At 38.2% G+C, this 13,191-nt stretch overlaps 1 protein-coding gene across 2 annotated transcripts in view; it reads left to right on the top strand.

Annotated features, from left to right (window-relative positions):
• Window positions 1-13,191, top strand: part of pcsk5b (proprotein convertase subtilisin/kexin type 5b) — a 71,979-nt gene that overhangs the window by 10,948 nt on the left and 47,840 nt on the right. For both annotated transcript variants that reach the window (XM_073867602.1, XM_055167316.2), the window contains exons 6-8: window positions 6,369-6,457; window positions 9,777-9,949; window positions 12,586-12,798. In XM_073867602.1, coding sequence (XP_073723703.1) covers window positions 6,369-6,457; window positions 9,777-9,949; window positions 12,586-12,798 — 475 coding nt within the window. The remainder of the gene's footprint in view (window positions 1-6,368; window positions 6,458-9,776; window positions 9,950-12,585; window positions 12,799-13,191) is intronic.

Below are 13,191 nucleotides of genomic sequence, written 5' to 3'. Positions count from 1 at the left end.
CTGTAATCGTGGTTGCTGAATAAGTGGAGGGACATGCTAGGCTCTGATATATTTCAAGCCAACGTAATGGGTATCGTCGTGGATGAAGTTCACCTAACGTACAAATGGTAAGAGATAGTCTTACTGTATGACTTAGTAAATACTTAATGTTGTGATATAAATGAAATGTTGTAAACATAGTAGGTGTTGATGTACGTTCGCTAACTCAGATTTAGTATAATCACAATGTTAGTGTCATTGTAGCGAAATAACTAGCAGTTCGGTTAGGCTGCAAAAGACGTAATTTCAACATACGTCACACACTCCGTTGCTCTGATTGGTCGTAGGTCTATCCAATTGAGTGCAGAGGCATTTTTCGGTTGAGACACGCCTCATAATTATAGCTCAATGGAGCGGTATCAGACTCAAATTCTGACTAGAATTGAGTATGACAACGTCAGGCTAGGCTGATACAACAAACACCCCAAAATTCTCGGGACAGCATCATATGTCCAAATTTCAGTCAAAACCGTTCTGTTTTATCATAAACAATCTGAAAACAGGGCATAACAGGGTAAAATACCGAACTTGTCCTTTAAGTGTAGCCAATTATGTATTTTAAACATAAAACTATATAACTTGATATATTTTAATTAATGGGTCCCGTACATAATGTTCATCATATTTTGTGGTCCTTGGCATCATAAAGTTTAAAACCCCCTGTTCTAGAGAACACAAGTTAAGGTGAACTATGCCTTTAAATCCTTTTAGATATTTTCCATCTCTCTGTGTGTTTCTTTCTGAGAACTATTAAAAGAATGACTGTGACTGGAGCTGATGATCTGTTCATTGAATACGCTGCAGAGATGTACACACAGTCAGAACTCCCTGAACGCTCCACAAACCCCCATCTGGAGGTCTTTGCGTGTGACTGCACGTACGTCTGCGCGCGCGTTTCTGCTGCTGTGGGCACATCTATTCCTTGCCTCTTAATTTACACTTTCAGGAACCCCATCAGAAGCATTTCCGTGGCCTTAGGATAAAATGAGTGGTTGACGCTAAAGAGGGGGGTTTAGTTCTGCATGTATAGACATGCTGTATAGAATACCATCCAACTTCTTTAGTATCTTCTCTGTGTCACTGAGCCAAAAGTTCAAAAGTTCTTATGAATGCTTATGAAAGTCTGATCTCACCAAAGAGGGGAGGCCAGTTGTAACATAACTTGTAAGATTACTTGCAACATTGTTATAATTATTTAGTTTAATAATTTAGTTTATGTAGATGTTTGGTTTGAAACACTCTCTCTGACATTGTAAAACAGGCAGTTTTTTACTGTACGTTTAAAGGTCAATTTTTTACTCGTACACAAGGGTCAGCGTACAATGCACATGACGCAAAATAGAGTGTGTGCGTAATGCACACGCGCCATGTTTTAACCCCGCGTAGGAGATGCGTTGCATTTTGTCGCAATGCATATGTGTCGAACGTCTGTGTACACGTAAAAGTAAAAAAAACTATACTTTGCAAGGCTGTGCATTTGACTGTGCGCAAAAGTTCGTGTACACACAAAAACAGACTATACTCCGGGCTTAAGAAGTCTTTATGTAAATAACCTCCGTTAGGATTGGCTAAGCAAATTGATCAACATATTTATTTTAAATATATTTATATCGCAGTGGTTTGCGACAACTAAATGACTTTAAAGTGCACGTGTTCTCGTTGTTTAAGGTTAAAAACATTATTTTTCATATACCGTTTTTGTAGCTCCAGATGTCCTGTCCTGAAACGCACCAGTTTCGTACAAAACTCATCGATTTGAAAAGTCCCTGATTGGCCAGCTAATCTGTACGGTGTGATTGGCCTGAATACCTCTGACGTCAGCCGGAAATGTGAGGCTCCTTAACATGTTTGAAAGATTCGCTCACAATGCAATGCTATAGAGCTGGCAAAAAAATCGTCTGCGATTCTCATGCGTGTCTCATCAGTAAAGTCGGAAGCAAGGCGAAATTGCGTTCATAATCGTGGAAGATCGTCTTTAATTATGAACGCGATTTTGCCTAGCTTCTTGGTGAAATACTGCTCTGTGTAGTAAATGCTGCTCCATCTGAAAGCAGGTAATGGCAGTTTACTACGACTAATCACCGAACCGGCTTTATTGATGAGACACGCACGAGAATAGGAGGCGATTTCTGGCCCAGCTCTACAATGCTTACAGGAGTTAACTTACAGGATGTGAGTCAGAAGCGGGAGGAATTATGATAATGTCGGTCTTGTCTACATCACCAATCCCAGGAAGTAAACTGTTGCCTACAATCCGTGTGTTTGTTGTAATCCAAGAAAAGAGATTTACGTTGGAGACGATAACTCGCGGCATTGTTTACTTTGGGGTATGTACATTTTGCATATCGTTAACATGTACTAATACACACTTAAGGGCTATCCGTAGCCTGTGCGTAGCTCTGCGTAGCCTGACGCGCACCTCACAAAAAATTTAACAGCGCGTTAGATCTACGCGGACCGCAAGCGCTGTGATTGGTCCACCAGAACCCCCCCCCCGTCAGGTAAAAAAAACTGCGTCATAGGTATTTCCGTTTGTGACGGTGAAAACAAAGATGAGCCAAGTTTAGGAGTGATTTAACTCAAACTGCAACAAAAGTCACTGTTTATTTACATCCATCATTGCTGGTCTTCTCAAATCATACACAACAAGTTGCTGTTTCTTCTTCGTTTGTGGGTTTACTTGCTAAGCTTCTTCTTCTTTCACGTTTGTGCTGCTACTGTGGTTACACACGTGGATACTGCCTACCAGCGGTCGCGCGTGTGTTTGCACGTCGACGCGGACGACGACGCAAAAGTATAAATGAAAACCGACGCGGAACCTACGCCGTCGCTGCTACGCCGTAGGACCTACGCACGACTATAACGAGCCCTTTACACACCAAAAGAAATGTAAAATCGTGAATCGGACCATAGGCGCTCTTAAATACGTCACAAGTTATGTATAGTTAAAGTTTTAGGTCGATGTGGATAGCCTGTTAAGATGGAGTGGTGCTTTCTTTTCCTAGAAAGTATGTGAAACGTACGTTGGTTATATAGTTTTTCCTTTTTTTATGTATTTTTTTATAATTTAAAGAGATTTTGTAAACTTAAAACATTACCTTATCGTATATCGCAGCGTTTAGCAAGTTATCGCACATTGGGTTTTCCTTTTATATTATGCAACCCTAAATGGTGGTGTGTGGTGAATATGTGCTGGCCTTTTAATTTTATCATGGTCATAATCATTTGTGAAAGTGCATAATGTCCTCTTTAATCTAAATGGCTCTCATATTGTATTTTGGATTTGCTAAATTGTTTAACGAATTCTTCCCTGTTGTTTGGCGATTTTCCCGCACAAGCTGACGATCTTTCATGTGCTGGAATGTTGTGCGTTGGTTCGTCTGCTGATAGTTTGTGTAATGTGAGTCTTTATTTCCCTGCAGTGGATTTTGACCGTGAGGTTCACTTCTGGGGGGTTGTTCTTAGCGGCAGTGGACTTGAGTTTCAAAACCGATCATCTGTATTGTAAATATTGTGAGTTCGTATATCTCGCAAGTCATCTGCAAGTTATTGACCCAGTTTGACCTTAAAGCCGCTTGTCATATGTACAGTACATTGTGTGGTTTTAAGTGAATGTGCAAAGATTAATGTGACATGATTTATGGGTTTATATGTTTGTGTGTTTAATTCTGTCGTAAATGTTGTTTGTCTTTGGTTTGTGGGTAACGTTAAAAGCTAAAAGTAAATGTTTTGGGAGAAATGGTGTGTTCAGGAATGCTATGTTCAGGTGTAGTGTGTGTGTGTGCGCCTCTGCTTTTCACATTGACTTGTATTCAGTTAGCAGATGTGACTTAGCCTCACATAGCCAAGGTTTTGAATAAATTGGCATGTAGTCTGGTCTACACTGCAGCTAATTCTGGCCAAGAATGTTTCATTTTAACTGGAAAGAGGGTTGTACACAGATGTGTAAGATGACTAGTCACTATTTGTTTTAAACCTGCTTAAATACATGCTAATGCTTTAGCTATGCAAGCTGGATTTCACGTGTCATCAAAAATGTGTCGGAAATGTCCTCCTATGGTCCGTTTCATCTTACATGTAAGTCACATGGCGTCACCGCAAGATTGTTTTCAGACTGCTATTTTGTCAAGTAAGTCAAGTTAAATGTGTCGTGTTGGGATCTATGGTTTGCATTTGTGTACAATACGTGCCTGTTAGCCCTTGACTGGTCTGTGTGTGTGGTCCATCTAAGACTGACACTACATGTAACTGCACATTTGGTCAAATCACAGAAAAAGCAAACCAAGGGAATTTGCTGCAACCGATAACACGCCAGTCTCCATGAAATACTGAGTGCAGTTTTGTTGATGTGTTTCCTACTTAAACATCAAACTGGAGTGGGACATTGAGGGCCTTTAAAAAAGCAACCCTCGAGACTTTCGAGACATCCACTTTTACAAGGTAGATAAATAAAGGACATAAATGTGTGTTGGCAGTGGGTGAATACAACAACCCCCCCCCCCCCAAAAAAAAAATCCCCTCTTTTTTAATCCCCATTAAACCAAAGCAGTCTCATTAGACATGCCATTTTGATTCTTTTGTTAATGTGATGTCACACTGATAAAGCCCAGCCCACGACCACTGACTGTGTAGTTCGGTCTATAGTTAAAGGCAAGTGGTATTCATAATTTGGGGGGAGGGGGGTCATTTTTGAGTGCATTTTATTTGCCAACATTTGGCACTCCCTTGTAAACAAGAAGACTCCTCTATTTTTGGAGTGTTTTCTCTAGAGAAGAGAGACTGTATAGAGGGTATGCACGTGACGTCACCTTCGGCAAAAGTGACTGCGGTTACGCCCACTGAGTGGCAAAAGACAGAGCGGCAGCATTTGAGTACAGCGTGACATTGGTGAAAACACATCTAAATGGGAAAAAGCTGTTGTGCAATAGACTGTACTAACAGATTAACAAGAATTTGGAGCTATCGTTTTACAGACTGCCAAAAAACACAGAAAGGAGAAGTTAATAGATCGTTCAGGCCAACGTCCACAGACCACAGGTGGGTTGATAAGTTGCTATGGTCACTATCAAGCAGAGGTTTTACTTTCTACTTAAAACTGTTTTTTCAAGTATTTGTGTATTATCCGTGTTTTTCTTTGGAAAGCATACATTACAAAGCATATTATCATAATTTTTACTCTATTACATTTCATAAATACAAGTTTTTGTTTTACATTTAATATTTAAGTACATTAACATACTTTTACTCAATAATTTTAAAGAAATTGGGTATTAAATACATTTTAATATGCAATATTAAAGAATACACAGTATGATTAAATGCTTTAGAATGTAGTGAAGTAAAAAAAAATCCCAATACAAACACCCTAATAAAGCACAGATGCTTGGAAAATGTAACTAATGTAACTAAGTATTGTCCACCTTTGCTATCAAGTCCAACTGCATTCAATTTAAGCTGATAATAGTCAGTTTTACTGGCATTTTCGCAGCACCCACTATGAAAACCAGCCATTTTGTTGAACGTTTGCCACTCAACAGAGTGAGCTCTGGGTTGGTCACGTGGAAAAGTGACGTCAATGCATACCCTCTATTGTATGTCAGATATGGCATATTTTGGCACAGCATCATTGGTTGTTCAGTGGTTCAGAGTAATTGGACTGGTATCGGGATGTAGCTCGTGGACCACCTTGGGAGATCCTTTGGCCTTTTAACCTTTTGACCTTATAAATGTGTATGGTTGCGATGGTGACAGGACCCTGGTCTCGTCCCGGGATCTGGTGATGTTGTGGATCTTTACAATCTTTGTTTCTATTACTTTTTGTTTTCCTTTTTTAAATGGCTTGGATTCGAGACTGAGGTTACCATGGTAACGTGAGTTTTTCTTTGCAGCTGTTCTCTGCTGGAGGTTCCTCTCTCTCTCTCTCTCTCTCTCTCTCTCTCTCTCTCTCTCTCTCTCTCTCTCTCTCTCTCTCCCCATCAGTCTGTTTTCACAAAGTTGTTAGTGCACTTTTTTGCTGCTGATTTGTATTAAGTTTAAATTGGTTTAGTTTGGGTCAGGAATGCATCCACGTGGCGTTTGAAGCTGAGAAACCTCTCCAATGTTTTTCTTCTATATCTTAAATATTTAACCGCTGCTTTTTAGCTCTGCTTTCTCTGGAGGCACATGTTTAGTTTTAGCCCAGCTGTTTCATCATTTTTGTCTTTTTGTTTCTTGTCCACATGTGTGTGTAATGGTGTCTGTGCTTGCGTAAGGGCCTCTAGTGATGTTTATGCAGTTCTGCACGAGTCTATGTGTATGCGTGACACTTCTGTCGTTCATGTTCTGCGCAGGCATGGCACGAGATGCGCCGGTGAAGTAGCAGCATCTGCCAATAACTCTCAATGCATAGTGGGCATCGCTTACAACGCCAAGATCGGAGGTGAGTGTGGCAGACGGTCAGTGTCAAGTTTATACTCAACAGTGTGCCTGGGAATTCTGCAATTTTCCATAATCACTTTCTTGCACAAGCATACATACACATATAAAAACCAGTAAAATCGACCTGCTTTTTTGTTGCTAAAACTATGAAAATACCCAAATGGAATCAGATGAGGATGTAATGATCAAAACTTAAAAAAAAAATAAAACTAATATTTTATATATTTGTATGTGACCCTGTCTGTGAAATTCATGTTGAAGTCTCATAATCTAACAATGAGATTTTTTTCCACTTAATTTTAATCTTTGACATGACCTTGCTCATTCAATATTTAAGATATCAAGGTTTTACTTTCACAGAATGTTCTTTGGATGATTTTATGTATAAAACAGTAAATCACAAAAAAATGGCAGGGTCACATATTTTTACTTGCCCTTTTGTTTGGTACAAAAAATTTAATATAGGCACTTTTTTAGTCTACAAAACTACCTTGACGCAAAAACCTTTAGATCAAAAGATGTCTGTTGTCTTTTGACTGGTACCGTGTAAGCACACCTTGTGTAATGTTTTTCAGGTTTAGTTAATTCATTTAGAGTTGAACTTTATTTCTCATTACTTCAAGGTGTTTCATCAGTTCTAATCACTCAGATGGATAATAAAACAATAAAACAAGGATAGGCTACAGTGACCTGGATCAGTGAAATCCTGCATACACTCTTTTGATTGTTGTGAAAAGATTGAAAAGGTTTTTTAAAACTACTTTTACTTTACTTTTAAAGATGTAGAAGCAAACCAAGTGGCATTGTGTTATTTTGCATCAAGCCACAAAGTCTCATACACTGCTGAATGACTGAGAGTGAGGATCAGGTGGCCTCACGGTCATTTTCAGTGAATGAATGAACAAAGGTGTCCTAGAAGGTGTAGATCATCACACCAACTATTGAAATGTCGGATGTTTTGCTGTCCTATAAAAGGGGCACTCCACTTTTCTTAAAAATATGCTCATTTTCCAGCTCCCCTAGAGTTAAACATTTGATTTTTACCATTTTGAAATCCATTTAGCTAAACTCTGGGTCTGTCGGTACCAATTTTAGCATAGCTTAGCATTTTGCGATTTTCTAGGCCGATATGGCTAGGAACTATACTCTCATTCTGGCGTAATAACCAAGAATGTTGCTGTAGTTCCATGACTGCAGGAGGTGCAATGATATTACACAGCGCCCGAAAATGGTCCCCAGCTATTGAAAGTTACCAATGGGACTATTTTCATAATATCATTGCGCCTGCTGCAGCCATGGTACGACAGCAAAGTCCTTGATAATTACGCCAGAATGAGAGTATACCGTTTTTCCGGACTATAAGTCGCACTTTTACATAGTTTGGCAGGTCCTGGAACTTCTGGTCAGGTGCGACTTATACGTCAAAATTATTCATATGAACCAGTAGAAACCATTACTGTCTACACCCGCGAGAGTCCTCTCCTGTATTTATGTAATTCAATGGATTCAGTGATGCGGAATGACTTCGGGACCTTTTTGAACTTGATTTGGCTTGTCGTGTTTATTTAGCCTATTCAGCCTCCAAGCTATGTTCTGTATGCTATTGTGTATCGTGTAAATAACTGTTTGTTACTTAAACATGTACGGACACCTCTTCAGCTTGCTGTTCTGTGCTATTGTTTAGTTGAATAACTTTCCTTTCCAGATTAAATGTTCTTCAGCTTGGATTTTGTGAAATCATTTTCTAAATAAACACGACGTATAGTCCAGTCAGTGTGACTTATATATGGTTTTTCCTCGTCAAAATGCATTTATGATTGATGCGACTTATACTCTGTTCCTAGTTTCTAGCCATATCGGTCTAGAAAATTGCACTTTTAATTTCCTGTCGGTCTTAGAACACGATGTAAGAGTCAAGTTTTAAATAGGAAAAATATTGAAAAACTGGTCATTTTTGAGCGCGATGCTAATGGACTAATCCGATTCAATGGATTATGCTAAGCTACGCCAGACCTGGAGATCAGCTAAATGAATTCCAAAATAGTAAAAATCAAATGTTTAACTCCACTGGAGCTGGAAAATTAATATATTTTCAAAAAAAGTGGAGTGTTTCTGCCTAAAAGAACGTAATTTTGTGTATTTGGTGTAATACAATGTGTTCGCGTGGTTTATGGTTCAAAAAAATTTTTCTAGTGCTGGGCAAAGATTAATCGCGATTAATCGCATACAAAATAAAAGTGATTTTTGGCATAATATATGAGTATGTGCTGTGTGTAATTATTATGTATAAATAAATACACACACATGCATGTATGTAGTTAAGAAACATTTACATGTTTATATATATTTATTTATATTTTTATATATTCTATATTAAATATAAATTTAAAAAATTTATATATAAGTAAAACAATTCTGAAATTAATATTTGAATGTGTGTGTGGTTAAATATACATAATAATTAGACACAGTACACGCACATACGGTATATTATGCCAAAATCACTTTTATTTTGTATGCGATTAATCTTTGCCCAGCACTACATTTTTCACATACCATGCATTATTGTTGCTCCTCTATGCCCCGCCTTTCTAAAAACCGTAGATTTGTACAAAACTCACCATTCTGAAAAGCATGGTGTGTTCGGATTGGCCAACTATTCAGTGCATTGTGATTGGACGTATACCTTAAGTGAGTGACGGAAATGTGACACTCCTTCCCATATTTGGAAGATCAGCTCCCAACAGGAGTTAATATCGTCTTTACTAGCTTATCAATACAAGCCCAAATATGATTCAGAAAGACAGATGACCAAAACTTAAAACCATGTCTGCATTTGGGATCGTAGAAACGACATACAAGCACTATAATACACTGTTAAAACTCGCGTTTGATTCATGGTTTAAATAGTCGCTAGTAAATTCTTCAAATATGAAAACATAGGCTACTTAAAGGCTGTGAGTCAGAAGCGGGCGAAATTATGATATGTAGTCCAAGAAAAGAGATTTCAGTTGGCGTCATCCAAGACTTTGGGATTTGTAACTTTGCTGATGGTTAACATGTACTAACACACACTTACACACCCATTAAGGGAAATGTTAAATCATAAAACGGAAAATAGGTGCTCTTTAATAAATGTTTTCGAATACATGCCACTTGTTTTGTAATATAATGCTTCAAACATTTTTAAGTGTTGAAGAGCAGTCCACATATCTTTGCATCGCACTGTACGTTTACTCATAAATCTACGTTCATACTGCCTTTAACACTGATCACAAATTGCTTGTAACCTGAAGTTTTTTTTCTGGTGTGTGCCGCAGGTGTCCGCATGTTAGACGGAGATGTGACGGACATGGTGGAGGCCAAATCCCTGAGCCTACACCCTCAACACATAGACATATACAGTGCCAGCTGGGGCCCAGATGATGATGGCAAAACAGTGGATGGACCCGCTTCCCTCGCCAGACAGGCCTTCGAAAATGGCATCCGACAGGTAAGATTTCACATTTTACATTTATGGGTTTGGCAGACGCTTTTATACAAAGTGACTTATAGTGCAGTATGTGTTTCCTGGGATTGAACCCATTACTGCGCAATGCTCTACCAGGGTGATTCTCACGAAACCATTGAAACACCACGGCACTAATGATTTTAGCTTTAAAATGTGTAATATAGTAACATTAAAAAGCATCAGAATTAACACAATACTGTGTTCTACCTTGCACAATGTGTGATTTCAACATAAGAATTTATAATTGTAAATTTTATCTCATTTTCTGCTGAAATTCTCATTACCGCAATGTGTCCGGCTGTGTTTGAACATGCGTTATGTTGTAATTTAATCAAATTTACACAAAAATATTAAGAAAAAAATAAATGGATGTTTTGCTAGACTACTTTAGATGATAGAAAAAATATTTACTGAATATTCATGTATAATAATAATTAAGAAAAATTAGGAAAATGATGTGTCCATGCCTGATGTTCTCATCCTCCGCAACACTTTTTGAGAACAGTTTAAGCACACATACAGAATTTTAATCAAGTTTGATTTTGAGTGACCAAGCACATGGACCAGTTACTTCAAGATGGCTACCAAGTAAGATCATTTTTTTACAGTTAATTTGAAATATTGTCTTGTCAGAATGCTTACACGACATTTGGATTATCATTACCGCAACAGATGCTTATTAAATGTTAATTTAATTAATAGAAGCATAATACTTTGATTTTAAATGCATGTGCAGAATCTCCAAATTATGTTCTTTCAGGTTTGTCATGTCATTTTGAAAATATGTCAGTGTTGATGTTTTCTGACTGTTGCGGTAATGAGATTTTTTTGGACTAATTTTTAAAATTATGTTACAAAAAGTGTTAAATGATAAGTAAAAGTTTTTAAATTAATGTTCCCATTTACTCCAGACTTTGTTTTTCAATGTCTGGTGGGAAAAAAGTAAATTTAAGCAATTTTTACATTTTCATGCTTGACATTTTTAAAACCAAGTTTTCGTGAGAATCACCCACCAGTTTAGCTACAGCAACAACACATTTGTGATGTTTCCAGCTATTAATCCCTATGAAAAGCGTGTAATGTTTCTTTCTGTGTGGTATGTTCCTTAAGCTCGATAAAGCATTGTGTTAGCACCGCAAAGGCCATAGGTTCGAATCCCAGGGAACACACATACTGGTAAAATGTATGCCTTAAATGTAATTGGAAAATGCAAGAGTTCATACAGGAAATCATCTAGTTTTCCCCACCTGAGGTGTTTTCCTTTCCTGACACATTTCAGCATAAGTGAACTTTAGAACGTGATTGAAGTTTATCTCTTCTAAGTTATAAGTCAGTGTCAGTAATTGGTGTGTATTCAGTGCCAAAGGTGTGTTTGGAGTGGTTTAGGCATGTTTCAGGTATGAGGTATGAGAGTTGGGTATGAAATAATATTGGTCACCTTTCGTCAGAAAGCCTTGAAGTCGATATCAATAGAGGATATTAATATTAATATAGATTATTATAGGTCCTGTTATGAAGGTTTTTTTTTGTGGACAGTTTGGCTCAGAAGTCTATGAAACAAGGTCACATGTGTGCTTTAATACATAAAATCCCTTTTCACACACAGATACACGGAAAATGCATCTGGGATTGTTTGATTTGTGGTTCATTCACACTGCCAATAATTTTCCAGAATCTGTGCGTGCATTCACACGTGACATATTTTTTCCACAGCATCTGAAATTTGCTAATTATCCGTGATTTCTCTCTCTAGAAACCACACGCGTACATTTTAGTTTATGACAAAATTATAGGGAGCGTGTGATGCGCTGTTCTGTCATGCTGGTAAATGATCTCCGCTTCAGTCCAGTTTGCAGACTTTTCCTTAGTTGTGAATGTTGATCTGCGTTTAAATCCCTTTGTCAAAGAGCTGAACCGTAACTTCTGGTTGTGATGACATGAACGTCCTCACTACGGCACGCTCCAGCATAGTTTCTGCGTCTTGTTCACACAGAATGCTTTCTGTGTATGTTAGGGCAATGTTACTAGGTCCGCTTTATGAGAACAATCCTAAAACATTTACAGAATGTGTTTGCGTTCACACAGAAGCCAATTTTATAGACATTTTCAAGGACCAAAGTGCTGTGTGATTGAGGTTAAAGTCTGGTCCACAATGAAGCTCAACAGCTCATCTCGTAGTACTATTGATTTTCGTACCCATGTGGTTTTCAGGATTGACAACCGCAATTTACTTAAAGGGGACATACCATGTAAATCTGACTTTTATAATTAGATCATCAGGGCTTTTATCAACCTAGAAAATGGAAAAAGATGAAAAAGATCAATCTGCATTAACGGGTACATCTGTAACCATAGTGATGGTTGTAAAATTGCACCTTTGTTGTCAAAAGAAGTATTATTTTCGCACTGACTTAGCGTTGTACAACAACAAGGCACAAATCTATTTACTTTTTGTAAATTAAAGCATGTCGTTGTTTGCAATGGTATTAAACCTAGTATCGATAATCATGATAAAAATGACACCAACTTGTTTTTTCATCTTACTCCCGGTCATACTTTCTCAACAGCAGACTATTTTAGTACGTAGACAACATTTTCGTATTACTTTTTCTTTACAGGGCAGAAAGGGGCGGGGCTCCATCTTTGTGTGGGCTTCAGGAAACGGTGGGCGGAGCCGTGATCACTGTTCATGTGATGGCTACACTAACAGCATCTACACCATCTCCATCAGCAGTACGGCAGAGAGCGGCCGTAAGCCCTGGTATCTGGAAGAGTGTTCCTCAACCCTGACCACCACCCATAGCAGTGGCGAAAATTATGACCGAAAAATCGTAAGTTACCAAGAAGAACGTTCAAGACTGACGCTACATCACTGTATGTTTAACACAAGACAATACTGCTCGATTTTTACTGAATGCACTGTTAACAAATAACAAAGCATCAGTTCTCAACAACTGACTATTTGGTAGTTGGACACAGTAGTTGGTTTGATCTGCTACAGTATGTTGGTCAGTGTGTCACAAGACTGCTGTAATGTTAACCCTTTGCGGTTTATACACGCTTTCACACATTTGTCTTAAGAGAGCTACAGACCCACAGCTCTTCTTGTCTCTCAGCTTGTTGCGAAGTGCTGTGCGACATTCCACTTGGCTTTTGAACTCTTTTCGCAAATGCATGTTTACGTACTGAAGCCAAGCACTGTGATGCTTTTGTCTTTTTTCTCT

Source organism: Misgurnus anguillicaudatus, chromosome 5, assembly GCF_027580225.2.
Source record: "Misgurnus anguillicaudatus chromosome 5, ASM2758022v2, whole genome shotgun sequence".
In the NCBI taxonomy this organism is placed as follows: Eukaryota; Metazoa; Chordata; class Actinopteri; order Cypriniformes; family Cobitidae; genus Misgurnus; species Misgurnus anguillicaudatus.
Note: the sequence above shows the minus strand (reverse complement) of the source record. Positions and strands in the feature narration are given on the sequence as shown.